This window comes from Aquila chrysaetos, chromosome 9 (genome assembly GCF_900496995.4).
Source record: "Aquila chrysaetos chrysaetos chromosome 9, bAquChr1.4, whole genome shotgun sequence".
Classification (NCBI taxonomy): Eukaryota; Metazoa; Chordata; class Aves; order Accipitriformes; family Accipitridae; genus Aquila; species Aquila chrysaetos.
This window is the reverse complement of record NC_044012.1, coordinates 199,203-226,877: the sequence shown is the minus strand read 5'-3', so window position 1 is coordinate 226,877 and position 27,675 is coordinate 199,203. Positions and strand designations below refer to the sequence as shown.

Here is a 27,675-nt window from a genome sequence, read left to right as displayed (position 1 = left end):
ATGGGAACCTCATCGAAAGTGCTTACCTAGTCTCACTAACTTCTGTTGTTGGGCTGTAGCCACAGGAAGCAAGGAAAAGAGAGGTAGGGCTGCATTCTGTTTGGCATGCTCGTAGGATCTGTTCAAACTGAAGGTCTTGAAGAACGGTGTAATCCTCTGTCACTATCCTGTATCTCATCCTCCTCTCAGCTTCTGAACAGCATGGTGGCTTGCCTCTTGAATACTCTTGTGCTACATTTCTTGGGTTTTTTGAATGTAACTGGAAATGGGACCATCACTTCTTCTGAGACTATTGTTTAGCTCTTGTTTTGAGGCATTTTTTTTCCTTCTTTGACCTCTTCCCCTTGCATGCCGACTTTGTATAATGCAAAGTATAACACTGATGCCTTTTATTTTCATACTGTATTTTGAAGCTCCCTGCTGCCTTAATTTCTTTTCGATTTTCTGATGTTGCTTACTTTCTACTTTCTAGTTCTCTTGTATTAAATAGCTTTTTCTCAAGAGAGATTACTTTTCCACTTGGAATGTTGTATGGTTGGTTGCTTTTTCTCTCAACTCTTTTGTGTTGCCTTTGCCCTTCTTTGCCCTTCTTGATGATGATGGTGCTCCTTGCTTAGGTGTTTACTGGTTTCTGTATAAATATTGATAATACTAGACCATATACCAATATCTCTGCTTTTCTTCACAGCTTCATCTCTATTTGCAGTGTGTATTTCTGTTTTTACTGCCAATGTGTCTTTTTTTTTTTTTTTTTTTTAAACTATCTGGTAGAAGTGTGAAGCCCACTGATAGTAATATGGAGTTGAGGCCATCAGTATTTTGTACTTAACCATTGCGGTTATTCCTTTCATGTAGTCCAGATGTATCTTCTGCTTTTGTGTACGGGAGGCTTGATTCAGTTACACTGAAGCAAGTAGGGGGAGTTCTGCTACTGATGTCAGTTGGGAGTTGGGTCAGGCTTTAATTATGTAACTTCCCAAAAGCTGGTTTTGCTTGATGAATGCGTTTTACTTATGCATGCGTTGGGGTGGAGCAACTTAAATTGTGTATTTTAGATGTGTTTGAAAGTGTATGCTTCTTCAGTCTTGGGTTGCTTTCTAGGATGAACCAAGTTCAGAAATGCTATTTACAGGAAGAGCTATAACTGGGTATGTATCTTACCTGAACTGAAAAATTCAGACGATTTCCCCAAACAGTGAAGCCTTTCTGTGAATAATTCCGTGAGCTCTGATGGGTTTTATGTCTTAATGTTTCCAGAATTCAAGGCTAAATAATAATGGAATTTTAAAACATGTCTGATAATTTGATAATTTGTCCTAAACAAGTTGTTAGGCAACTTTATTGTATTTATTTCATTAATATATTGAAGGAGTGGGTGTAATTTTTAATTTTTTTTTTAGACGTAAGCTAACGTTTCTGAATAGCTTCCAGAGGGAAGGATCTCAACTCAGTTACATGTTTACGGGTAGTAACTCCTTTTGTCTTTACGCTGCAATTCCCGATAGAGGAATATAGCTTGGCTGAAGTACTTGAGCAATTTTAAATGTGGGTTTTGGTAATATTAGATGCTTCTTGTAAATATAAAAGGATATTTGGTGAACAATCATATTTGAATTTGATTGTATTATAAGAGAGACTTTTAGTGATGTTCTATACCTAAAGATTTTTGGCATAATGGCATGTTGAATAAAATCTTTAACTTTAAACATGACAAGCTTAACTATAGTAAAAGACCATAAAAGGGGAGACAGTAGTGCTTTAGAAGCATAATTTAGACAAAACTGAAATGTTTTTAATACATTACGATTTTTGTTTTCTTGATTAATTTTTTTCACTTTTGGGTAGTTTACTAGGAATGAGTTGCATAAAGAAAGAATGCCTTTTTTTTTTATTGGTTCAGGGAAGAATTCATGAATAGCAGAGGGAGGAGAATCACTGAGCTAACACCTTTCGTGCAATCCAGAGACTAGGAAAAAAGCTGGAATTCTTTTTTTAGAGGAACTTAGACAGCAGCCACCTATACCATTGGAACTAATGTGAGTTAGGTATCTTAACTCTTTCAGAAGCTTTGATCTTGATAGTAAGTTACTCTAATGAGCAAGGCCTTCAAAATGAGAAGGGGGAAGCAGACTTGATGAGGTGGAAGAAATCTGCATCCAATCCTACCAGATACTGTAAATATTAACTGGTAGCCTCTTTCCGGGTATTCGGGGATCATCCCTGATTTCTAGAGCTTGTAGTTAGCAAGGAAATGGCAGAGGGGAAACTGCTGCTGTAAACAAAATGAGGAAAGAGGTAATTACTTTTAAAAATTGCCTTGTCATTTGTGTTAATATGCAAAGAATAAAAACATATGCCTGTACTGGTGAAAAATGTTAACTAATCCAGAAGAACAAGGCCTGCTACTTTGAAGGAAGTTCTAAGCAGCATTTACCCAGCTAAAGTTAAACTTCAGGTCTGCTATTACCAGTTGATATGGTTGTCCTCTCTCTGGTAGTTATCTTGTGCAATAAAATGCATTTCTGTAATACAGAAAAGTCTGTAAAACTTGATTTTTCATGGCAGTTTGCTATTTGATAGCTTTGTAGTTTTCACCTGAAGCTGACTTTTCTTGATCTTTCACGTGGTTCATAGTGTGAATTTCAAGATTCTGCCTCATTTCAAGACAAATTATATAGCTAAAATTAGATGATCACTTAAGTGTTTTAATTCTTCTGAGCTCTAAATTGGTTAATCCTATTTATATTTTGCCTTTGTAATTCTTTAGTATTCTTTTTTGTTTTAACTCACTATTAATCTGTTTATTGATGTATAGCCCTAATTCCTTCCTTTAGTGAAGTGTGTATGGTTGTATATCAAGACCCAGTAAGATTTTGATACTGTAACTGTTTGAACGCCTTGGCAGAGCCATGCTATGGCTATGCTGCATGTTGTCCATACTTCATTTATATGATCCGGAAAGTCGTAAATACTTGCCAATAAATCATCTTCTAGGGCTTGCTGGAGCCCTTTTCCATTCTTCGTGCCTTTTATTATGCTGCAGCTTCCAAGAGTGCCAGCTCTGTATCCACCTTGTGCCTGTCTTGCTGTTACAGCTTGTCATTGTGCTCAATGAGTCTAGTCTCCAGTCATGGATTGCTTGGCAGTGTGTATGTGGAAAAATGTTTGTTTCCTATTGTTCTGCAATCTATCAGAATCCTAGAAAATTGATACAGAAGTAATACTGAGAGTTGATTTGACTAAGGGGACGAAGGACATGGCACTTCTTATGTGTATTTCTTCTAGAAAGGAACAAGAAAAGCGGAGCCAGTGCGGTCTTTTCTCTTTCAGTTAGTATGTGGGGTTTGTTTTATTTAGCTGCACATCTGCAAGTGTGTACTGGTTTGAACTATATCATGTGAAGTGGTTGCTATCTTGTGTGAATTAATGTTTTCCATCCTGTAGGAATATCCATGTAATCTCATTGCCTCCATTCTACCTCTTCTGCCTCTTTTTCCACCAAGTTTGCAAAATGCATACTTCTGGCCTGCAGTCACGCTACTTCAAGTCATAGCGTTCTGGGCTTAGTAGTTCAGTTACGGCCTGCCCCTGCATAGGAGTCATCCAGATGAGCAGGGGATTGCCCAGGAAGTGGTGTGGATGGTTTATTGGGTCACCCTTCTGAGTATGAAAATATACAGACCTGAAAAAGCTAAAGGAATTTTCTTGGAGAGTGAAACTGAGATTCTGAATGACTTTATCAAGCCTTGTGATACCTGCACAAAACCTGGTTTGTTTGCTCAGGTGGCTTGCGTTTAGAATGATCAGCTTTCCTGACCTCTACAAACTGTGGATCTTTGCTTGGTCACCAAGGGGCATATGCTGCTAATTTTGGAGCTCTGGGAGAGATTAACAGGCAGGACATGAAAAATAACTGCTCAGGCATCCCCAGCTCCTTCGTTCAGGGTAGGAAAAATACAGCACGTGCAGCTGTATTTTTTTTAATTAAGTGGTAGTATCTGCCCCAGCAGTCCCTGCTGGCTTGGCTTCTCCCAGTTTTGTAGTTAATTTACTCAGTAGACCTTGTGTCAGTACCATCTTGATGCTTGTCACCTGATGTGGTCAGTGATCTAAGACTGCAGTTAAAGTTTTTTGTGGGCAACACATGGCTTTTCAGGTGTATGTATTCTGCAGATGCCTCTGGTAGGAGTAGTAGGAAGCCATTCTGTAGGTTGTAGCAAAACTGACCATATTTGTTTCACCTTGCTGCTGCTTGGGATAATGCTGCAGTAACAGAGGCATTTAAGCTATTATGCCTGCAGAATCCCAGGGCAGTCAGTATTGTCTGTGCTGTATAGGTGGGAACTGAGACAATGAGGTGGTCTAGGAGAATTGATTTGCTGGTGGTTATGTGGAAGCCATGTCTGACTGTCTGTCAAATGTGACAAAGCGTCTGAGAGGTCCAGTAAAAAGGAAGAGCTGCTTAATACTTGTTTGAAGTTTTTTTTGCGTTACATTCCTAAGCAAACTTCTTGATCTATTTTCCTGTCCTTTTTCTTCTTTTCAGTTAGTGTTCATAATTAATTTTCTCACTACTTCAGCATGGATGAGATGCATTTTTTGTTTTTTAAAATGTTCCAGTGACATTTAAAGACCACGTGCCTGGAAAGGACTCTGTTTTGTTGCCCGGTATAGGAGTATGATATGTAGCAGAGACATACGCTAGAAGTCTGACTGATAACCAGTGTGTAAAGAAAAAAAATTCATGGGGGGTGGGAGTCCACATTTTGTATGGAAAAACTTATTGGGATTGTCATGTTGAAATCTGTGAGGAATACTCTCAAACTGAAATGTCACAAAACGAACTCATGAACAAACAGGTAAAATTAGTAATAAATTGCCAATAGAAAGTGAAATTCACCAGTATCTCTGAAGGAACTCAAATTTTTCAAATTGTAAATCTGATATGTCACTATCTTAATCAACACTTTATTTACAGCAAGAGTAGGTGGTAGTTTGTGTGATGTCAGTTTTTTTTAAAAGGGCTCCAGGAGAGGACCCAGGAACTGCGTGGTTCTTGACAAGTTCTTAGTAAATGGAGAAGGGTCATCTGCATTTAAAATTGTTGGATTCTTCAGAAATCTTGACAGACACTCTAACCAAAGGTTTTTATTGTATTACAGCACAGTTTTTCAAGGGAGATCTTATTGTGAATTAGTAACTAGCTAAAGAAGAAAGAAAAGTGACCAAACAATGAGAGAAAATCTGTCCGCTTTTGTAATAGGAAGTGGTTATTGAGAGGCACTCTGTGAAACTGTACCATTAAGCGTGTTCGTAAAGTGATCTGGAGAAGAGGAGTGAATAGTGAGGTGACAGTTTCACCCTAAAGCTGTGGAAGGATTTTGTGATACTAAGGAAGTATGCAATAAGATGGTAAAACAAATTCATTGTCAATAAATGCAAAGCAATGCCTACACTGAAAAGAAATTGCTATAAAGATAAATACACAGTGAAAGGATCTAAATAAGTTGTCACTCAAGCCAGAGGTCTTTGAGCTATCTGTAGATCTTTATAAAAAAAGGTAGCAGCCAAACAGGCAAAGTGAGTTTAAACATTTTTAACTTCTAAGTGCAAAGAAAAGAAATATCTTCCATGTAAACCCATGGTGCACCCACTGCTTGAATAGTTTTTATAGGTCTACTCTTTGTTTAACAAAAAAAAAAAAAAAAAAAAAAAAAAAGTGGACTTCTGAGAGGTGCAGAGCGATATGAAGGAATTGTGCAATGGCTCCATACAGGAAGAGATTAGAGTAGGACTCTACTGCCTAGAAAGGGAGGTGGCTGAGGGGTCGATATAATTAAAGGCTGTAAAATCATAGATGACATAAAATCAATTAACAGGTGATGAGTACTTACTTTCTCAGGGTGCGAGGATTTCATTTAATATCTCTTACTTGGTCAGACAGCAGGTTTAAAGCAAAAGATAATCTTTCATGGAATGTGTAGTTAAACTGTGAGAATTATTACCATGGGTATGAATCAGAAAAAGGTTGGATGCTTTCAAAAAGTGATTAGATGAATCCATAGATCTGTAGAGAGGTGCTGTGCAGAAAGATGCTATCTGTGGTTCAGGAAGTCCCTTAAGTTGCAGCAAATCTTGGAAGTAGGGAAGGTACCGAGGAGATGTACTTTCTCTGTTAGTTCCCCTAGAAACCCACTACTTCCCATCCTGAGACAGGATACTGGGTTAGATCTGTTTTATGCCTTACCTGGCATGGCTGCTGTTGTTCTCTGCAATTTCACATTTATGCCCTGTAGTGCATCAATACAGGGCAATAGATACTTGATCATGTAGTCTGTTAGTGAGAAAGCTGTCACCATATCATTTAAATTGTTTGGGTATATGCATATTGTGTCACGCGAACAAGTCATGCTTAACAGAAAATCAGCAGGAATTACCCAAGGTAATTAAAGGTCTGTCAGCATTATAATAGGCTGCGGAATAGTTGATAATAGGTAAATGTTAATCTGTTCTGGAACGTTTCTGAATTTAAGTGTTTTCATGTCCAAAGTTTCTTCACACCTACAATATCTACCGCTTACACTTACTTGAAATGTCTGAAACTTAAAAATTAGATGAGATTTCCAGTGCATTAGCATGCAGAAGAATCTTAAAGTTGCCGAAGGCAAAAATCAAATACCTCATGTAAGAATTTGTTGATAGTAAGAGAGCGTTTTCTCGTGGAGGGGAAGAAAAGCCGACCTGTTGCGTTGCATGGGAATTACTATGTGTGGAAATGCTAGAAGAGCGTGTGCATAAGGAAGGAGCTCAAGCCCCAAGGAATAAGCATGTGAAGTGATTTGTGAGAGGGAGACACTATCTTATATGGGTGGGTGCAAAACTTCTTTTATGGGAAGAATTCAAAGGTATATTTTTTTTAAAAAGCTGAATGATTTAATATTGACTTAAAAAAACGCCGGGTATGGAGTTGCAGCACAAAGGCAGAAGTTCTGAACGGTGGAAAATAAATCATAGCTTTGTCTTTTGCCCTTCATGTTGTCCTCCATCAGAGCAGTTCTGAGTTGTGCTGTCCTTATCAGGCAGGAAGCATGTGTGGGACACAATTGCTCTTAGGAAGTAGTTCAGATTGGACTGTGTCTGTAGTAACTGCCTGTTAGTGTGTTACACAGTTAGATGAAAACAGGAGGTAGCCTTGTAATTTGGCTATCATCTGATTATGAGTCTTATTCTTTAATTCTTCGCTTTCCAAAATGCTGGTTTCTGCTTGCTTTCCTGCAGTTATAAGGAGGAAAAAAAATCTTTACAGTGTGGCTTGCTGATTGTTTATTTATGCAAGGGCATTTGTAAATATAGACTATTCATTTTGTTCAGTGGCTGGATGATGTTGGGGTGAAATCATACTAGATCTTCAGTGTTTGTTTTCATTTTACCTGCCTTCTCAGTGTGGTAGGAAGTCCTGCCTTAACACTTGTGAAGGATGCAAAATAAATGTTCATAAAAATCTGCACTTAGAATATATGGTGACTTCATTCAATGCTGTTTTCCCATTAACTAAAACTGTTTAGGCTGTCTGTCCTTTTACTTTCTGTTGTCCAGGGCCAAACCTAACATGCTGAAGCCCTCTATGGGCATACCTACGGAATGTTTTGGTCCCACGGCAAGGAAGGCAGTGCGATTGTACAAGTCACAGGCTTAAGATATAAGTGTTCAGCAGTTTATAAACCCTTCAAATACAGAGTGGGAGCAAACGGACTTGTGATGTCAAAGCAAGTTGCTGCCAAACTTCCGTTTGTTTGGAGACTATATATAGTTGTTTCAAAAAGCTTCCAAATAATTCTTTCTTTAAAATAAAAAAGTCAGTCATGGTTTTAACTTGTAATAGCCACTGCCTAGCCTATCTTCTCAGGAACGTTAAAGTTTTAAATCAACTTAACTAGGGTGCAGAACCATAGCATAAGCGTGGTTTACTGCTGGAGGGAACACTTCACCTCTTTCCCACTCCATCTCAGGTCTCCCAAAGCTGTATGTTTTCACTGCTGCCTTTGTGTCTGCACAAGCCAGACTGATGCATCTTAAGACTACTACTCTTGGGAGGAAAGTAGCAAGCTGGTTTTCAGATGTACAGGTCACCTCATGTGGTGCACTGTCCCAGGAATGCCAGTGTTGGCTCAATGGGAGGACTGGAACCACCTCTTTAAGCATGAGCCTGGGCAGGGGTGGTCTTAGTGATTACAAAATTATTGCCTGTAGACTGCAGAGTAATATTGCTGCAGTAGTGCTTTTATTTTTGTTATTTTTTTAAACAACTTCCCAATTTTCAAACAAAAGCACGGCTTATCAAGATCAGTTTAGAACCATGTGATACGTGTGTGCAGTAGGTGAGGCCAGGCTTAAAAATTAGGGACTTTAAGCAGACCGTTCCCACCCAGGAAAGAGATTTTTGGGTTTATGATACTGTTTGTGAGAAACACATGCAGAGCACTTTGTAGCAATCAGAACCCCAAATTGACTGTCACAAATTATTTGGAAGATAATAGCGAGCAAAATAGAAGACATTTTATACAAATGAATCAATGGTACATCTACCTCTTAAAAGCCGCGTGCAGCATTTTGCTCCTCTCCCCCTTCAGAAGGGATACAGGAGAACTGTAGAATGCGCAGGCAAGGCAACAAAGGTAATTGGTCACAGAAGGGCTTGGATGTGAGGCTGCACTTTTTCAGACTGGAGAGGATGAGGGAAGGATAACAATGGCAGCGTGTAGAAAAACTGGGAGTATTAGTGGAAACGAACAGTTGGAAATGCAAAACAGAAGAAGTAGCAGGGTCTCCATATGTCATGCAGTGAAGCTGTGGAACTCAAGCTGTGTTCTGCAGAATATTGTTGATTCTAGAAGTTTACCTGGGCTCCAAATGTGTTTTTTATTTCTGGCTTTGGAAGTTTTTGGGCCACAAATTGTTGAAGACTGCAAGAGAATTCTGAGAAAGTATTGCTACACGCTTGCCCTGTTCTTACACTCTTACCTAGGCATCTGCTGTTGTCCGAGACAGGGTTCTGAACAGGGTGGAGCTGTGATCAGACCTGGTATGGCCATATCTGATCTGCTTTTTGCCGCCTTTGACTGCCCACTTAGGACAGTGAAGAGTTGACAGATCATATTCTTCATGTAAATTAGTAGGTTAAGTTGAAGACTACTACAGAAACAAGGGGTCAACTTGAATTAATTAAGAATAGCTTTTATAGGCAATTGAGACCACTTCCAATATGACAAATTCAGAATAGAAACATGAACCTAAGCAGATGTTGTTGTAAGGATTCGTAGAATTTGGGCGGGGGTTGTATCCGAACTTACTGCTGAATAACTTCCTTGGTAGGCAAGCCTTGTGCCTTGAGTTTTATTCAAGAGTTTCAGCTCTGAAGGCAGGCTCTAAGGATAGACTTATGCAAACAAGTTTTTGGGGATATGTGGTAGGGTGTAATTAGCAGCATGTTAACAAGTCCCCAGTGATAGCACACAGTTAATCTGGGTTTGTCCCTTTTCTCTAAGAGTAAATTACCACAGAGTAAAGCAACACAACCAGACAACAGCTAGGAAACAACTAGTATGTGTTATATTGGAACTCTAGCTTGCATTAACTCTTGCCCAGTTACCTTGATTTTACATGCCATTTAAATTCATGGTTTTAGGGTTTTTTTGTTGTTTTTTAAATAGTTCTAAGTTGCTCATTCTGAAGTTTCCCAAGCAAGCTATTCATCAGAGGCTTTTTGCGGGCTTTTAGAAAAGTTTTTTGCTCTCTTAGGGTAGGAGAAGTATTTTATTATGTGTGGATGGCGGGAGGATACGGCAGGAAATGGACAGAATTAAATTACCTTTTATTTGAAAATCTTTGAAACCTTTATGCTTCTGGCTGACTCCCTGTATGAGTGCTGGGGAGTTGTTGTTTTATTTTGAGGATGTGTATTTTGTTGCACTGGTGGAAATAGTCTTCCAATTTGGCCAAATAATATTTGCAAAAATGATTTGTACATGCTCCTTTGAGACTTGCACTTCAGCATCTGAAATCTCCAAAGACTGTGTACAGTATGTGTGTCTCAATGTACTGCTCCTAGTGCTGTGCAGGGTTTTCATGTTCTGTTTGTTGTGATCCTGCGATCTTAACTTGCTGCTGAAAGATCACAGTTCTATCACTATCAGTTGTACTGTTAGCTGGAGAGCAGAGGTCTGTGTTAAGGGTTTAAAGACTCCATCTAAGTAAAGGTTTCCCCATAGGCATGTAGATAAGATGCTGTGTAGGAAGATCTTTTCAGTGTAGGAACATTACAAGCTGCATTAAAATAACATGACTGCCACATTCAAAGGCCTTATTGCATGTTCAAATACTGTTCTGGAAATGGATTTTTTACTACCCTTGACCGTTTCCGTGATGCCTGTTAGTGTAGCATCTGAATGTGTAGTAAGCATGAATTTATTCATATCACAGTAATGTGAGAAAGTGTTATAAATTCACATGGAGAGGCAAGACTAAGGATTAACTTGTCCAATAATCTTGGTCCTACATGTGTGCAGTTTGGGGCAGAGTTTCCTTATGCAGAAAGAACACCTCTCCTCTTGTATTTTCAAAATTGAGTGCTTTGTGTCTCTGCAAATTCAAACCTTCTGGGTATGAAGATGGTGAACTGGAATATGAGGGGTCCACATGGTTTGACTGACGAGGCTTAGTGTTATATATGAATTCTGTAGGAGACCAGATTTATAATCCAGACCTACAGAGGTGCATTCAGCTGTCTTACTGTGAGGCCACCTTCACTCGTTGCATGTGCACCTCTCTTAGCAGGGGACTTATTTGCTGCAGAAAAGCAAACTCTGTATGCTTCCCAGCCTGCCTGTTCTGTGGTGTCATGCAAGGCAGTTACTGCAGCATCTGAATGCACATCTTTTTCTGATATGGCCCTGCTTAAAACGTATGACACATCATTTTGGGAGGACAGGGACCCAGACAAAATCTGTAGCAGACTGCCATGGCAACTTTTTACAAGTTGGTGTGACATTATCTGTTATCAGAATGGCTTAGTTACATTCACAGTCTAGCATGGATGAAAGAAGACTGTAGAGATGCTTGCATAGTCTGATCTCCCAGAAAGTCAAAAGTCAGCTTTGGTGAGCATGAACTAAAAAGTTCAACTGTTGGAACTCAATTCTAAAGTTTGGCTTTTGTTTGAGAGCCATTTTCTTCTTGAGGGGTACTCGGAAAACTAAATTGCTCTCTAGGTCAGATGGCTCAATCAGTATTCCATCTGAAGTGAAACTGCTTGGGGTTCATGTAGAATACACTTTCCTTGCACACTCTTTTCATACTAGTGCCAGCAGACAGTAATGCGATAGGCTTGTTTGTTTGAGAAAGGATTGTTCTGTTTGGGGTGTCATAAAAGGATGGTGTCAACTCAATTTATTTATTTTTAAAAGAAGGTTCTCTGAAAAGTCCACACAGCTAGGATTGCTCTTCCATCTGCTTTTTCTGCTCACGTCCATGCCTCTAAGAAGGAAGTGTGTATGGCACAAGTTTGCAGGATTTTTGAAGCATGGCTGTCTGAAACACGTGCATGAAATCTTGTGCAAGTTATTAAACAGCATTGCTTTTTGTAAAGGACTTCTGTCCCAAGTTGTCGTGATTTTGGGATCAACTCTCTTTGGAGCCTGACTCTTTTGGAGAGAGGCAGATGATGTGAATATGAGAGCATACCTTGCAGAGTGCTACTTCTGCCTGTTTCAGGTAGGGGAGTCATGTTATGTTCACCTGACAGCTAGCTCAAAGCATAGCAATTCCCGTTTCTAATGTTCTGGAAAAGCAAATGCGAGGTACAATGAATTCCTCTGGTTTTCAAGTTTACTTTTAACCATGCTACTGAAGCAGTCTGCATTTTCTTAATTCTTCTACTTACATAATTGTAGGGTAAGAAAGAAAAAAAAAAAGGGGGGGGGGCAAAAGTATGAGACCATTATGAAGCCTTTAGGTACAGTACAAGGTTTACAGATCTCTTTCTTCTCCCAGAGGATGCCAGCCCCCATCAGACTGCGGGAGTTGATCCGGACCATCCGGACAGCAAGAACTCAGGCAGAAGAGCGTGAGATGATCCAAAAGGAATGTGCTGCTATCCGGTCATCCTTCCGAGAGGAAGATAACACATACCGATGCAGAAATGTTGCAAAGCTGCTGTATATGCACATGCTGGGATACCCTGCACATTTTGGACAGGTAGGTCAGAGTTCATTGCTTGCTGTGCTATGTGCATATGCCAGTCTGCTTTGTGTGTTTTGGGCACATTGACTTTTTCGGCGCATTCCTAGCTGCAGTTTTGCTGTCTGCTCTTTGGGATGTTTTGAGGTCTGTCTTCACGTATGTTCTGAACCTATGTTAGTTAGTTTTGCCTTTGTGAGATCTGCTGTTTGGAGACTTACATGTTTTGTTATGAAGCTTAGGGTTAGTCTGCTTTTGCCGGACTGCTCCTCATCGCCCGTGTTTTCTGCAGAGCAGTAGTTCTTAAACCACATTCCAGTACATATGGATATTTCTAAATGGGTTCAAAAGAGCACTTTGGAGTTCTGTCTCTGATGGAAAATACCAGATGCTTCAAAGGAGGTTCTATACCATTTTCCTCCTAAAGCAATCCATACTAGGCAGATAAGAGCTGGTCTGTTCCCAGCAATAAGAAAAATTAATATTCCTTATCCCCATTTTAGTGAGGTGACTTGGAGAACGCTGGTATGAGTTTTCCATCTCTTGGCTTATTTTTGTTGCGCTATTTTTGACACAGGTAGACTGTGGAAAAGGGAGACGGGAAGATGGAATTTCTTGATCTACAAGATGTTCTTCAGGTTGAGCTTTGCTTAGTCTTTGGGGCATAGTCTGTTTTGCTTAGAAGCCAGTAAGTGTCCTGTTAGTAGTAAACTAACCTAGGCCTTCCATAAAGCTAAATAAAAAGTCCGTCAAATTGTTGTATCCCTTAAGTAGCTTCATGTCTTGGGAGTCTATCCATTCATGATTGGATTTACCAATCCTGACATGTCTCACTGAAACAGTAAACTCAAACCACTGAAATCAAATTCCAAATAGTCTTAGTGTTAGGGCTGTGCTATTGCATATAAACTGCATCATCTTACTTCTACATCATTGGATTCTTCTCTCAGGATAAGGAGTTGTTGCATAAGAGCAAGTGAATTTGTTTATTATACTGTTCTTAACACTTCACATTGCCAGACTCCCTGGTCCAAGAGAGAAACTTCCTGTCACAAAAATTAAGGCTAAGTATCTAAGAGCTGTAAGAAGAATGAAAAGTGTTACAGATAAGTGTCATCTAGAATTTCTACATTTGACCTATGTTAGGAACATGTTTAAATTTTATTTGGTTTATTTTATCTTGTTATTCAAGTATTTAATCCCATATATGGAAGACAATAATTTTTCAGTTTCTGCATTGGTCAGTAATGGTAAATTACCTCTTCACTCAGTCGAAGAAGGATAAAACAGATTATTCAATACCTATTATTGCTGGGGTTGCTGCATCTCAAACAGAAGCATCTGTGCTGACTGTTTTGGGAACAGAGTGCTTCATTTGATGGCCTTGGTTCTCATGTAGTTTATCAGCTGCACTTTCGGGATGGTATAAGGGCCCAAGCCTGAGAAGGGATTTTAACAAGTATTCTCCAAGTAAGTTGCAGACCTTTGCATGTCCTCAAGGCTTATAACTGGAAGGAATCTTTCAAAGTGCTTATGTTGTGTAGGTGGAATGTAGTTTGTGTGAGTTGGGGACCTGTTGAAGAGACATGCTGTTCCAGCAGTGGAGTCTTGTGGATAGACAGTCCAGCATTGCAGACAGGAAGTTTCTGAGAGTGACAGGATAAATATGCAGCACATATGTTTCGGTGAAAAACAGAAGAGAGCCACAGGCTGTGTTAGACAGTCGCTCTTAAAGATGTAAGCAGACATCTGACTTCAGCAAACAGTGTGGATGGGGTAACCAATAATAAAAGAGAATTTAGAGAAGGCATCAGAAGTAGTGAATAGTTGATCTACTTCTTTCCAAGCCAGGGATCCTCAATTTTGACCCAGGATATCTTATACAGAAATATGAGCATGAGCACTCTATTTAGCCAGTGCATGCTGAGATGCAGGGGATGGCAAGCTGTCTCTTGAGCGTGTGCAAAGGCTCTTTGTGCAAGTTTAGAAGTTGTCAGGCAGCTTGGGCAAATGGTCAAATAACTTTATTATTATTGTCATTATTTCTACCTGCAAAAAAATTCCAGTTGGAAGAGTGGCTATGTCAGTAAAAACTCGGGTAAGTTGTAGTCTGGCTATATGCCTGTATCATATCTGGCTTTACTAATGTATCTGTTACAGTACTGATGTAGCAGATTTTAATTGTTCCTTTGAATGAAATGGATATAATGGTATCAAGATTTCTTCCACTAATTAGACCTAGTAAGAGCTTCAGCTGATCATGTTTCTCAGTATTGCTGTGCATGAAGCTAGTTTGCATGTATTTGTATACAAGTGAAAAAAGAACTCAACAGCCTTTCACAGGGTAAATTTCAATATCTTTCAAATTCAAAAGTATTAGAAATATGTCTGACAGTATCTGTTGCAGTCATTAGTTTCCTTCTGCTTTTTCTTAGTCATTCGTCTTCTGCCTTTGTTGGCTCTTACACTGTAGCTTAGATGTCATCAATTCTACATTGCATTGTTGCAGAGGGTTGTATAAGAAAGTATCTTGTAAACCTGAGGAAGAAAATTGGTTCAGTGGTGCATTATTCTCTTACAGAAAGCACTGGAAAGATAAGAGGTCAATATCTAGTGTTCTGTACCTTATCCCTGGTTGATCTTGCCCGTTTGTGCAAGTTCAGTTATCCTTGTGGATAACACCTGTTCAGAGGTGTTTCTTTAGTCTAGATTTTCAGCCCCTTTTAAACCTAGCAAACTGAACTTGCTTTCTTTCAAGCTTTTTCTTACCAGTTTGTCACCCTGCACTAGCCAGGTGTTCATATGTGACAACTTCTTGCATAGTTGAGTTGTATGTTCTGATGCCATGCAGTTGTAAGAACTTGTCAGTGGCTAGGCTATAGCACTTACTTTCTCTGGCACTTCAACTTTAATTTTCTTATCAGTATCCTGTACAACTTTACCTTCCTGATGTGTGTGTGCTTCTTGCATCTCACCTGTTTCTGTTGCCCTGTTCAAGCTTCCCTATAGCTAGGGACCATGAAAAACTTTTCATGATGCCCTGTATTTTTGCCTGTGCATGCCCCCTTTACTTCCTTTAAAATGGATCTGTTGCAAGCTTTGTCTGACCCCTCCTTAAACCTATTGTGTATGCTTACTTGCTGCCCCAGCTAGTTTGTAAAACAGACTTATGGGATGTGTTTTTGAGGGGTAGGTCTCTTACCTGTTTTGAGAAGCCATTTCTACTACCTCCTGTCTGGAAAGTAGATATTGATTATACCTGGTGAGTTATCTGTTAGAGAAAAATATTTTAGTGCATAGTAATGTCAGAATATCTCTGTGGTTGATGTCCCTTTTTGCCGTAAGAAAGTGTTAAGTTTAAAAATGGGTTAGCAATTAAATTCTTAAATAGCTGAGTGCAAGTGGCAGCTATGCATGTTATCTTAGGGATCTCCTTTATGCTGTTGAACACAGTTGACATTTCTACGTGGTGAAAAGGAAGTTTGTAGTGGCTACAATGCATATGATTTTAGTCAAACTTAAGGTTTTCAAATAGAGATTACAGAGCAGCACAAAAACTTAACTACCTCTGACTGTATCTAAGGTTTACCTAGCTAGCAAGTTAGTTACAGATCATAATAAACAAAAACTGGTTTTGACAACTTAACTTACAGAGCATCAATCCTCTCTGGTAGGTAGATGGACCCATTTAAGCCTGGTTCAGAAGTTTCCAGTGCATATCAAACATGACACATGATCTAGATTTCTTCACGATTTTGTTTTTAATGATGGATCTCTTGTCTCTATAAATATGTTATCTTTTACTTTTGTCATCTGACATAAACCCACATATCTGGTCTATCTGGGGTCATGGAAGGCCAACAGTGTATGGCTACTTCAAGATGCAGGAGCTGCTAACGACTTTCCTGCTGGCTTGCTGGGAGCTTTGGGCAGGTCATTTAACCTTTCTTTGGTTTCCACATCACCAAAATGGGAATAAAATATACTTTTAAAAATGCATTCTGAGAGACCTAAATGAGTAAACATCAAAATTCAAACTGTTTCTCCTCTAGCTAAGAAGTAGTTTAAGCTAATTCTGTCTTTTTTTTTTTTTTCTTCTTTTTTTCCTTTTTTTTTTTCCAGTTGGAGTGCCTCAAGCTCATTGCCTCTCAGAAATTCACAGACAAGCGCATTGGGTATTTAGGTGCCATGTTGCTGCTGGATGAGAGACAGGATGTCCATCTTCTTATGACCAATTGCATCAAGAAGTAAGGGTACCACCTCTCTCTCCATCAACACATGCTTTGAGGTTTCAGGATCTGAAAGTACACTCCTGACAGTGATATTTTGAGTACTTTAGTGTTTTTTCCCTTGTGTTAGAAAACTGGTATCTTCAATTGGTTGTATGCTGGTGACCATACAAGACTGTTCTAGTATGGTACTGTATTGGATGATCCTGTCTAGCTTCCTTGGAGGGAAGAGAATATAAAATTGCATTGGTCCTGAAGAGGTGTATGTGGCAAACAACACTTCATTTAACTACTGCTACAGAATGGTAGTATGTGTTTCTGGAGGTCATGTTAAATAAATTCAGGAAGATGAAATGACCACAGTAAGATGCTCAGCCAGTGCAGAAGACCTCTAATTGTTGTAAAGAGCTCTCTTCCATTTCTGTGAATTAGTTATCTTCCAGCTTGCAGTAGGAAAGAGCCAGGCAAGCAGTAATGCAGCATCAATAAAGGTCCATGCACCTTTTAAATACAACTGAATCAGGATGTTTTTATAACACTGTTAAAACTTTGTAGGCTGGACTGGCCATTGTATGTCACAAAGTCATATATATTGCTGCAGCCATGTTGTCCTGTGTTTGTTTACTGGACTTCTGCTGATGAGCTCTGAAGAGTCGTCCAATTTCAAGGATCAAGGCTGCATATCCTGCTTTCTTTTTAAGGTTGGCCTAACGGTCCTGATTAATGGTTTTCCTTGGAAGCAAGGCAGCAACTGGGGATATGCTGTCTGCTTGGCATCTTGCTGAAATCAGACAAGAGGGGATGGGAAATAATTTTTTTTTTTCTTTTACTACTTTTCTCTCAGTAAAATGCTGTTAAACAGGGACTGTTTTACATTATAGTTTAGTAGGTGATGATTGGTGCATTTCCAATAACACTCCTTTTCAAGATGGATGGGAGCAGGAGTGGAACAACTGGGTTGATGTACCCAGAGGCCTGCTTGGTTGTGTGTGGTGTGTCTGTTTTTATTATTAGTTACTTTTAGAACATAAGCCTTCCAGATATTAGCAAGTCAAGTATTGATCTTCAGTTAGACTGTGGCCTCAAAGTGCTTGGAAAGAAACTTGACAAAATGGTGGGCCTGAGGATCTGCTAACTTTGGACCTAGTGTCCAGGAGAGGAGAGACACTTGGCTAAAGATTTTTCATTGAAATGTCATACCTGTGAGGCTCTTCCATTAGATCCAGGCTGCTAGGTTAACACCTCTTTTGACTGTTCATGCTAAATTGAATTTGTGTGGTAAGGATGTAGTGAGTTTGAACTGGAAATGGGTCAGACTGAAGCTGAGCAAAACTGGTGGACAGCTTCCCACCATCTCAGTGGGTTGTTTATTGCTTTCTCCTTTGGCTTCTGTATGTACTACTTTGTCTTGCTTTTATTTAGACATTAAGGTATTTGATTTATGGCATTGTCTTTCATTATTTTAAAGCAAGACCTAGACTTTCGATACAAAAAAAGTGAGCACCCTTGTGAAGCACATACTTGCTACACACACGGCTTTACGTAGCTGCTGAAAATTTGTTAAAGGAAGGAAACAAAAAAACAACCCATTTAGTGGCATGTGCTATCTGTTCCTTCATCTGCATGTTGCCATAGCTGCTTGATGTTACAACTGGAATACTGTCTCTTGCTTTTCTGCACGTTGTGCGCATTTGGTTACATAGCACTCGTTTCCCCAGCTCTCCTGTCATGCAATCCCCAGCTCCCCTCGCCTCCCAAACCAGGAACCATATTTTTTACTTTCTTCAACATTGTTGAATCCTGGATACTGTGGCGACATGAGTACCAAATAGTCTCATGGAAAAGTAGTATAGGAATAAGTTTTAAAGGCTGTTGGGATTGCCATGTGGAAGCTATATTGTCTTGTAGTTAGTGTGACATTGGTAGCTGGCCTCATGAATAGCATCTACTGTTAGGTGGTTTAACTTCTTATTGACCACTACTTGCAACTTCCAACTTGCATATGAATAGTTAGGATTGCTAAACAAAATTCCTGTATGGATTATTTTCAAGGTGTGCGAGTGGTGGGGTTTGTGGTTTTTACTCAGGATAGAGGATGTTTTTACATAGATTTTTATATACTGTTTGGTTTGTAAATGCAGAAGCTAAAGCCTGTCCTAGAACGTGTTTAAACTGGGACAACCCACAGAGTCACTGCAGGACTGTACTTCATGTTAGGTTCTTTTCTGCATGCAAGTTCCAAAATACAATGTTTTGTCTTTACTTCAGAAGTTTTAATGGGATTCTTTGTGGTCTTCCCTCATCTCAGCTCAATCCCTAGATACCCACCTGATAGTTTTAACCAAGTACTTTATTTTTATAATTGAGGATTCTAAGTAGAAGTAGTAGCAAACCCTGTGGTACATGCACTCAAAGCTGCTGCTGTTCCTTAAGGCATGCTCCCAAATAGCTGAGAATCTGGAGAGTTCTGCTGGGCCATGTGTGCAGCTGGTTTGATGACTGTAGATACAGATGCCTTTTTTTTCTTGTGTGCAGGTTCTCTTTGTGCGTGCTGATTGGCTTTTTTTTTTCTTCTCCTTTACAGTGACCTTAATCACAGCACGCAATATGTGCAGGGGCTGGCACTCTGCACTCTTGGCTGCATGGGTTCCTCAGAAATGTGCAGAGATCTTGCAGGAGAGGTGGAAAAGCTCCTCAAAACTTCCAACTCCTATCTTAGGAAGAAGGTACTTCAGGGAACTTTTGAATACTTTATTATGGATTAAAACTCAAGATTGATCCAATACCTGATAATATCTGGAATACTAGATGGCTTGGATCACACTGGCTGAGCATTTTCCCAGTGTGCAAGACAGATAGAGGTCAAAACTCCCTGTCTATCTATAGCCGGAATGTGTGTAAGCCTCTAAAAGACAAGCCTCCAACAGGTGAGGCAGTTGTTTCTATTTTGATACTCGCTACCTTAAGGTTATTGGTGGTAATGTGAACACCCGCCTGTTCACAGATGTTAACCCCAAACTTCTAGTAATCAGTTTTATTTCTGTATCTTCTCAGATAAGTGCAGAGAAACTTTGATCATTAACAGTGCAGGCTGATATCTGAAGATTTGAACCTATTCGATCTCTTCTGTTGATGATGATGATGACAGTAGTATGTGAGATAGAAAGGTTAAGGGCTTGAAATGGGCAAGCAATTATAAATTGTCTTGTTTGCATAGGAAGTGTGCTGCAGCATCTGCAAAGTGTAATCACGCTTGTTCTTTTAAATTTATTTAATTGTTAAGTCTTGGGGAGGGTGGGGAGCAGTACAATTCAGGAAGAGATGCATTGTTACTTCTTTGTCTAGTGCTGGATCTAGAGAGAGATTGGAGAGAAAGCAATGCAAAGAGGTATTGCTGTATTCTGGGAAGAGGCCCTCAGTGCACTTGATTCTCAAGCAGCTGCAAAGAATAGTGTCTCCTGTTGCTTCTGCATCCTAGAAGAAGTAGGCACTTTTTTTGCAGTATACCTTTGTTTTTCATAGGACCCATCACCTGCAGGAGGAAGTTATTTTGTGGGGAAAGAGATGATATTCAAGGGAAAGAAAATGAGCCATAATTTGACATAAATTCAATTATTTGCTTCCAATGCATCATCCCCTCCTTAGCAACAGGAAGACACACTGAAGTAGCCCTATTAAAGGCAGAGCTGCTTTGCAGTTAATATCACTTCTGAAGTGAATAATGTAAAAATGAACCATCGCTAGTGGGAGTATTACTTTGTAGCTCAGTGCTTCCCCCGTGACTCGTGGTAGCTTTATTGAAGCTATTTATATCTTCTCTGTGATGCTGTTTAGTATCACTTGTAGTAGAGAGGTGGAAAAATGTACCATAAACTTTCCAGGCCTTTGTATATCACAAAATTCATGATAGTTCCCTCTGTGCTAGATGTTCTCAAAACGTGTATTGTTGTCATTACAGTATGTACTAACAGAGCTGTTTTTCCTGTACAGGCAGCATTGTGTGCTGTTCATGTCATTAGAAAGGTGCCTGAACTCATGGAGATGTTCCTGCCAGCCACCAAAAACTTGCTGAATGAGAAGAACCATGGTAATATCCGAGACTCTACTTAGCAAGGCTATGACATTCTTTACGGGATGGTGCACTTGCTACCTAAGCATTTTGTTTGGAAGGAATTGTTGAGGTGTATTTGTATGATTTGTTTCTTCCCAATTCTATGCAGTGAAAGCAAATGTCCTTCAGAAGGAAGGGATTTGTATGACTCTACTAGTCAGAAGGACTTTTACATGGCACGGTGACAAAAGGAACTCACTCCCTGTTTTTTGATACACTTCAGAGTGGGTGGAATGGGAAAGTTTGTGATTTTTATCCAATACACTGCCTAAAGGGGCTCTAAAGTGCACTTTTTGGGTGGGTTTTTTTTTGTGTGTCTTCTGTTAGCATAGCACTATAGGATTCTCTGACATCATTTTAGCAGGCATTGCCAGGACTGAGATACCTATGTCACTGGCAGGAAAGTCTTTCTTCAGTGCTGTTTTTCAGCAGAACTACATCATAAAACAGATTCTCACTTTAATGGTCCTTTGCGAGATTATTCTGTTTTAATGCATTTTCTTGCACAAGTGCTTCTAGAAGATTATTTAAAGAGGGATACTAATATTAACACCTTGACTAATTTGTATCAAGCCTAGTGCTCACTTCCCAAAGTCTTAGTCCTGTGGCACATCTGCAATGAGCATGTGCCTTAAAAAAAAAAAAAGGTGGGTGTACTAGGAGTTCTACAGTAGATGTTTGCAGTGCTGAAAACCCATCACAGGGAGAAGTTCTGTCAAGACAGGGTAGTTGTAAGTGCTAATGGGTCACAGTAGCTTCCTGAGAAGCTATTGTTGCCTTTTTCCCTTCCCCCCCCCCCACATGTGTTATAAACCTTTGAGGTACAGGACGGTTTGCATGTGGAATGTCGTTCATGTGTGTGCAGCTAGTTTTTCTTGATTTAAAATGTGATGATCAGAACGTTTAGACGAGGTGCTGCTTCAAATAGGCAATGTTCTGTTAGACTCTGTCAGTAAGTGATGCCTACGTGATCCAACTTGGTAGCGTGACATCCTCTGTCTTTGTCTTGTGCAACCCTGAAAAGCTGAGAGCTGTTTTGTTCCCTCTGTAAAGATGGGAATGCTCCTCTTCAAGCCTTGGCCAAGCAGAGAATTGAGTCTAGGTTCACCTGAATTCAGGAACCGGATCATCCTTTCTGCTTTCCTCATCCTTAAGTATCAGCATCTTCTTTCCTCCAGTCTTAGCCATGGGCTTTGTATTGAGCTTTCTCTGAAGCAGAATATATATGAAACCCTTTTAGCAGCCCCTTGGGAGGTCTCAGTGATAAGCAGGCAGTGTCAGTGTTAAGAAAGCTGTGACACAAACTTTATAGGTAGATATTTATATACTTCAAAACAAATTTTGGATAGAACCTGCAGTAGGTCAGAAAGCTGCATAGATTGTGGAATATAAATGCTGTCATCTCTGTAGAAAATGTTGCTTATTAAGCAAGCTTCTAATCTCTGAGTCAGGACTTCTCCAGTACAGACTTAACAGCTACAGAAAAAGAATAACTGAAAAAGCATCTGAGAAGGATTGCTGTGTTACAGCTGAATGCAGATGTAAAATAATGCTCATTGTTGAAGTTGCATGCTTTACAAGGCTATATCTCGCTGACAAGTTATCTAGCATTGACATCTAGTTGAATGTTTTGTAACTGACTTGCCTTTTCTAACTAATTTCAGAGACACTTTGACTGGGTTTCGTTAAGGCAGGGCACAAGCAGCTGGCTGCCAATGTGCAGACACTGGCTTGACCAAGCAGTCTGTTATAGTCTTTCTCTAGACTGAGTTTTGAGACCTTCTAAGGAGGGTCCAGTTCAGGTCACATAAGGTCAGCTAGGGTACCCAAATCAGAAGAGGAAATCAGGAAGTGTGAGGAACCCAACACCTACAATGAAATTAACATATATCATCCTTCTAGAGTCTTATGTTTGTATAGAATCGTAGAATGGTTTGGGTTGGAAGGGACCTTAAAGATCATCTAGTCCAACTCTGTAACCATCTGACTGTATATTTAGTATGCAGATTTCTGCAGATACAGTCCAGTTTCTCTCCTCTATTGGCCATTAGTTGTAGCTTTAAGACATGAGCACTTTGTTACCTGCTTTCCCTTGGGCACAGCTGCAAGCGCAAATGTATTTTGAGGTAGATATGTTGATTCAAGAAGAATATTCTTTTAATGATTTCCTGTTGTTTCCGTAGGATCTTTGTCACATGTATGGAGCCAGTGAAATTATGTTAAATGTAGATACTTTTTTCCCCTCCTCACCTTTAGGTGTTCTTCACACATCAGTTGTCCTCCTCACAGAGATGTGTGAGAGAAGCCCAGACATGCTTGCACACTTTAGAAAGGTAAGTGTGAACTGATAATGTTGAAGAGTTAATATTCATGGCTTTGTTTGTGGTGGGTTGGCGGGTTTTGGGTATTTGGGTTTTTGGGTTTTTTTTTTAACCGATGCATCCTCTTAGTCTCCCTAGTGAAAGCAGTGTGCACGTCTTAATAAAATCCTTACAACTATTTGGGTGAAGAATTTAATGATCCTGTCTGCTTGTTATAAAAATTTTTAAAAAAATCATTAAATTTAGGAATTTTATGTGTATCTAGCCTTAATCCCCTTCAATAAGTGGGTAAGTTACAAAACATCAGTCTTAAGACTGTGCAGTATGAAACTCATCCTAAACTTAGTTTTAAACTGTCCTCTTTGATGTTCCCGTAGGGTTTTTTCCACTCTTTGTAGCTAAAATGCATAGTGACATTGGAATCACAAATGTATTAAAGATAAAAGAGGCAAAGACAGAAAACTGAGGCTTATACCATTATACCTGAATGCCTTAACCACAGCCACACAATTTTATAAACTCAGGTCAAAAATATCAATGGGGGTTCTAATTCTGTAGATACCTCATCACTGGTGCATGCCATATTATGTCATTTTCCATTTTAACTTAAAGGTTTGAGAGTGAACGTTACTCTTCCTCCTCTGGTTAGGAATGTTTGCTTCTCCTTCCCCCCCCAGCACAAACTTCCTTATGCTGTTTGCTATAACTTGCTGTGCAGTATTATTGCCATATGAGACTACCAATAGAAGGGCATCTGAAAATTGCATTGATTGTCATGCTGAATTCTTGGCCAAAGAAGGAGAAATTGAACAAAGCTGGTAGAACAGAACTGGCTGTTTGCTCCTCTGAAAAGTCTTAAAGGTGCTTATTTATTTGCATGCCCAGTTTACTGTTCTTCCTTGGCTTGTCTATATCATTAGGAATTTCAAACAGTACAGCCTTTTGATGCATCTTAGCATTTTGGCATGCATCTTCCCTTGCCCTGATTGTGTATGTGAAAGCAGGAATGAAAGTGGGACTAGGGTCATCTTGAAGGTAGCCATCCCTGCTACTAATTGCTCAGTTAAGGTGATAGTCATGGGAAAAGAGAGAGTAGCTGAGACCACAAAATTTAGGTACTAGGTACATTCTTTTCTAGCTATCTCTTGTAGTTGTTTATGCTGTGAATGGTATAACATTGATCTGTCCCTAATGCCTGCTTCGTCTGTTTTGTCCCTTTTGTCTGTTTGGAATCCTGCTGTGTGTTAGAATGAAAAGGTAAGAGTTAATTCTTCTAGATGGTGCATGCTTGCATTGAATCTGTAGATGTTTGTCTCTTGAGAGGCAGCGCCTCTTAATGCCACATTTGTGATTGATGCCACATGCTTAGTTCAGTTATACTTGTCTAATGCTTTTTGTGTGCTGGTCTTGTCTTGTCACTAAACCTCTATAGCCATGGCAGCCCTGAATCTCAGTTGTGGCCTTTTCCAAACATGAGCCTGCTTTCCTCAAGCTCGCTCTCGTTTGAGGAATACTTTAGGGAATTTTTTTGTGCCTATGCAAACTGTAGCCCTGGGCTTTCTTCTTATTGCAAACTGGGCTTTGTGTTTTGACTGAATCATGAGGTAACTTTGAGTGATTCCCAAAAGGGAGCAGGAGAGACAGTTACTTAGCTGCCTGTAAGTGGGCTTACTGTGCTGCAAAGAGCTACTGAGTACGGCTGCATTGCTGATATTTTTCATGGGTGTAATCTGACTACAGAAGATTGGGGGGGTGGCCCCTCAACCGATCTCCATGGCTGTAATGTTTCCCTTTGTTTGTTCTGTCCTCAGTCCTGATAACTCTTGCGTGTTAGAAGGCAAAGAAAATATTTATAAGGGTTCCAGGAATGCTCCAGCAGGTCACTCCACTTGTCTGTTACTCTGTCCTGAGGGAACATGTTGCAGCACCCTTTGGTTCATTCCTCTTTAAGGCAGATAATAGGAAATTCATGGTTTGTTTGTTTTTATGAAATGTACGTTTTCAGAGGAGTATGTAATTCCTGAAGAGCAAAGGTAGGAATAGGTGATGGGGAAATTCAGCTGGTTTTCTTCTTGCACTATACCACAGAGGTACAGGACTTTAGTCCAGAAAACATTGCCCATTTAGTATGTCTATATGCAGCTGTTGTGCTCTATAAGTCACATTGTACTTTTGGCACTTTCTGCTACTGTCTGTCCTGAATCTGAAACACCATCTTGATTTGATGTTGTCAGAAGTGGCAACTTTACTATAAGCAATCTCTGATGTGATAAACATTTGGTGTGAATGCAATCCCTGACTCATAGTAGGCATACATGAATGCAGGAGCAGCCCACCTCAAGGACAGGAAAATTAAGTCTTAAGGGTGAATTTGTTGGGAAGGGTTTTGTAGAGAACATTTTGATAATCTGTAATTGTCATGCATGGAGTTGAGAGAAAGAATGATGCTGTCCTGGTGCTAGCCATGCTTCAGGAATGAAAAACCACTTAGTGCAGCCACCATAACACTTCTGTCTAGTTTGTCACCTCACCTCCAGCCAGTGTCTGGGTTATTTTAATAATAGCAGCACTGAGAGGGATAGAAGAAACTTTCTATGGAAGGAATAAAGCTTGTAGAGCTCTACATGTCTACATCATCCACCAGGAGTGGTTTTTCTCTTACAGTTCAGTGAAAATGAGTCCAGTTTTTGTCTTTAAACCTTAAGATTTTTCATAGGATGTGTTGGAAATGAGCTTCCACTTCAACCCTGAGGCTGTTTTGTTACTCATAGCTGCTATGAAGGTTTTTGGAGATAAATATTAAGTTTGTTATAGCTTGTCTGCTTTAATGATTGGCTTATTTGCTGCGTTCTGCCCTGAACTGATTACTTGTTCAGCATGTGTGAGATCTATAGAGAAATTCTGTTACAGTTCCTCAGAGTTGCCCTGACACATGCAGCGCATTGCTAGAGATGCCTAAGATGGAGTTGAACCAAACTTTGACAAATAGGTAGCATTTCTTCAAAGCTGTGTACAAGTCTTGAAAGGTAACTTATTTCTATGGGTAGATGTCTACTGGGAGACCAGTGCCATCAACATCTGAGGAATCTGAACTGCTTTGGAAAGTTTTTTAGCCTGCACAGTTGGAAAGAAACTTTAAAATATGAACAGTGTAAGTTGATGTGATTTTGCGCTTCCATCAGTTTCTCTGCTATTATGCAGAACCCTTCTAACAGCGTGAAGCAAAGAATTCAGTCCGTTTAGTATTGCTGCTCTTGCCAAGAAGTTTGGGATGAAGAGGGGGAGAATAGACCCTGGAGCTACTTGCAGGGGAGAAGTAGTCTAACAATAGAGCCCTGGGGGAAGGCTGAGGGAAATGCATTCTCAACCCTATTTGGAAACTCTTGGAGAGGAAGCAGATCACACAGCTTTTCTTTCTAGAAGCTAAGTTGGATGGAGTGTCAAACTTGAAGGAATTCTTAATAATTTACTCTAATCATAGCAGTACAGGACTTGAAAAGATCAAAACTCTTCGCTATGCCTGATGCTTCCATGGAGATGTTGCTGAAGATGAGTCAGGACCTAATGTAAAGCCCGCAAGCGAAGTCCTGGAGTTATACCATTTTAATAGTCCCAGCACATGCCCTTTTCATGAAGAGAGGGATTTAAGTTGGTATTTCCTCTCAGGTCTCAACTGCAAAGCTCTGGTAGATTTAGTACTTTAAAGATACAATATGGTGCTCAGGTCCCAGCTTAACTGTTTCTAGTTGTGCCTTAGCTAAGCTGTAGGTATTCATATAACATCAACTCTAGGTATGCAGGTTGAACTTTGTGGAAGAATCCATAGACTGACTTACTTTCAAATACAAGATTTGTTCTTGGACCTGTACTTCAAAGCTGGGAGTGGCGGGGGAAGGAACAACACCCTAATAGGACATCTCTCTTCTTCACAGCTTGTTCCCCAATTAGTTCGTATTCTGAAGAACCTTATCATGTCTGGGTATTCACCAGAGCATGATGTGTCTGGGATCAGTGACCCCTTTTTGCAGGTAAGAACTGATGCAAACAGTATTAATAGCTTTAAGTCTAGTGCTGTGTTTTGAGACTTAGGTGTGATGATGTGGTTACCTCAGGGCAGCTGTGTTCATTTTAAGATTTTGTGTCTTTTTTGAGCTGATTGTGCAAATGTTCTTCATCTACCTTAGTGAAAGACACCTGCCTTAGTTTAAACAGCAGTTGTAGTACCTTATCATGTTATGTGAAGGTGTGACAAAAGGAAGATGCAGCAACACGTGTTGGTCTTGCAAGGCTGTGGGTAGTGGGAGTACTCTTAACAGTTCTGGCTAGTGGGAAGAAAATGAGCACAGCATAAACCTGTTCTTGTTGGTAAAGGTCTTATTAAGGATAAGCATTTTGCTTAGGAAAGGAAATCAGCGGCTTCTTTTGCTTCTTTGGCACTCCTCAGAAATTGTACTGGGAATTTCATGGCCCCCATGTAAAACACTGCCATCTGATGAGCTTTTCTTTGCTTTATTTTATCAAACAGGTACGAATCCTGCGGTTGCTAAGAATTTTAGGGCGAAATGATGATGATTCCAGTGAAGCAATGAATGATATACTTGCACAGGTGAGGTCTGCAAGGTTGATGAGCAGCTTAAACTTTTTCTTTTGGTTTCTTAATAATTTGGATTCAGCAGCACTGGTGAGGATACAGCTGCTTGCTATGCTGGGCTGAATTTTGCTGCAAGAGACACATGTTCATAGGCGTGATGCTTGTTTGCTAGGGATTGGTTAGTTTCAC

The 27,675-nt window shown here is 39.8% G+C and overlaps 1 protein-coding gene across 5 annotated transcripts in view; it reads left to right on the top strand.

Annotated features, from left to right (window-relative positions):
• The window catches only part of AP1G1 (adaptor related protein complex 1 subunit gamma 1), a 50,266-nt gene that overhangs the window by 3,100 nt on the left and 19,491 nt on the right, over positions 1-27,675 (top strand). For 3 of the 5 annotated variants that reach the window (XM_030025247.2, XM_041126117.1, XM_041126119.1), the window contains 8 exons: positions 12,049-12,252; positions 16,357-16,481; positions 19,048-19,189; positions 20,454-20,550; positions 22,831-22,907; positions 24,144-24,152; positions 26,828-26,923; positions 27,421-27,501. In XM_030025247.2, coding sequence (XP_029881107.1) covers positions 12,052-12,252; positions 16,357-16,481; positions 19,048-19,189; positions 20,454-20,550; positions 22,831-22,907; positions 24,144-24,152; positions 26,828-26,923; positions 27,421-27,501 — 828 coding nt within the window. In that variant the 5' untranslated portion in view covers positions 12,049-12,051. Of the gene's footprint in view, positions 1-12,048; positions 12,253-16,356; positions 16,482-19,047; positions 19,190-20,453; positions 20,551-22,830; positions 22,908-24,143; positions 24,153-26,827; positions 26,924-27,420; positions 27,502-27,675 lie in introns of those variants that run through there. The other 2 variants (XM_041126120.1, XM_041126118.1) reach the window with 2 other exon arrangements.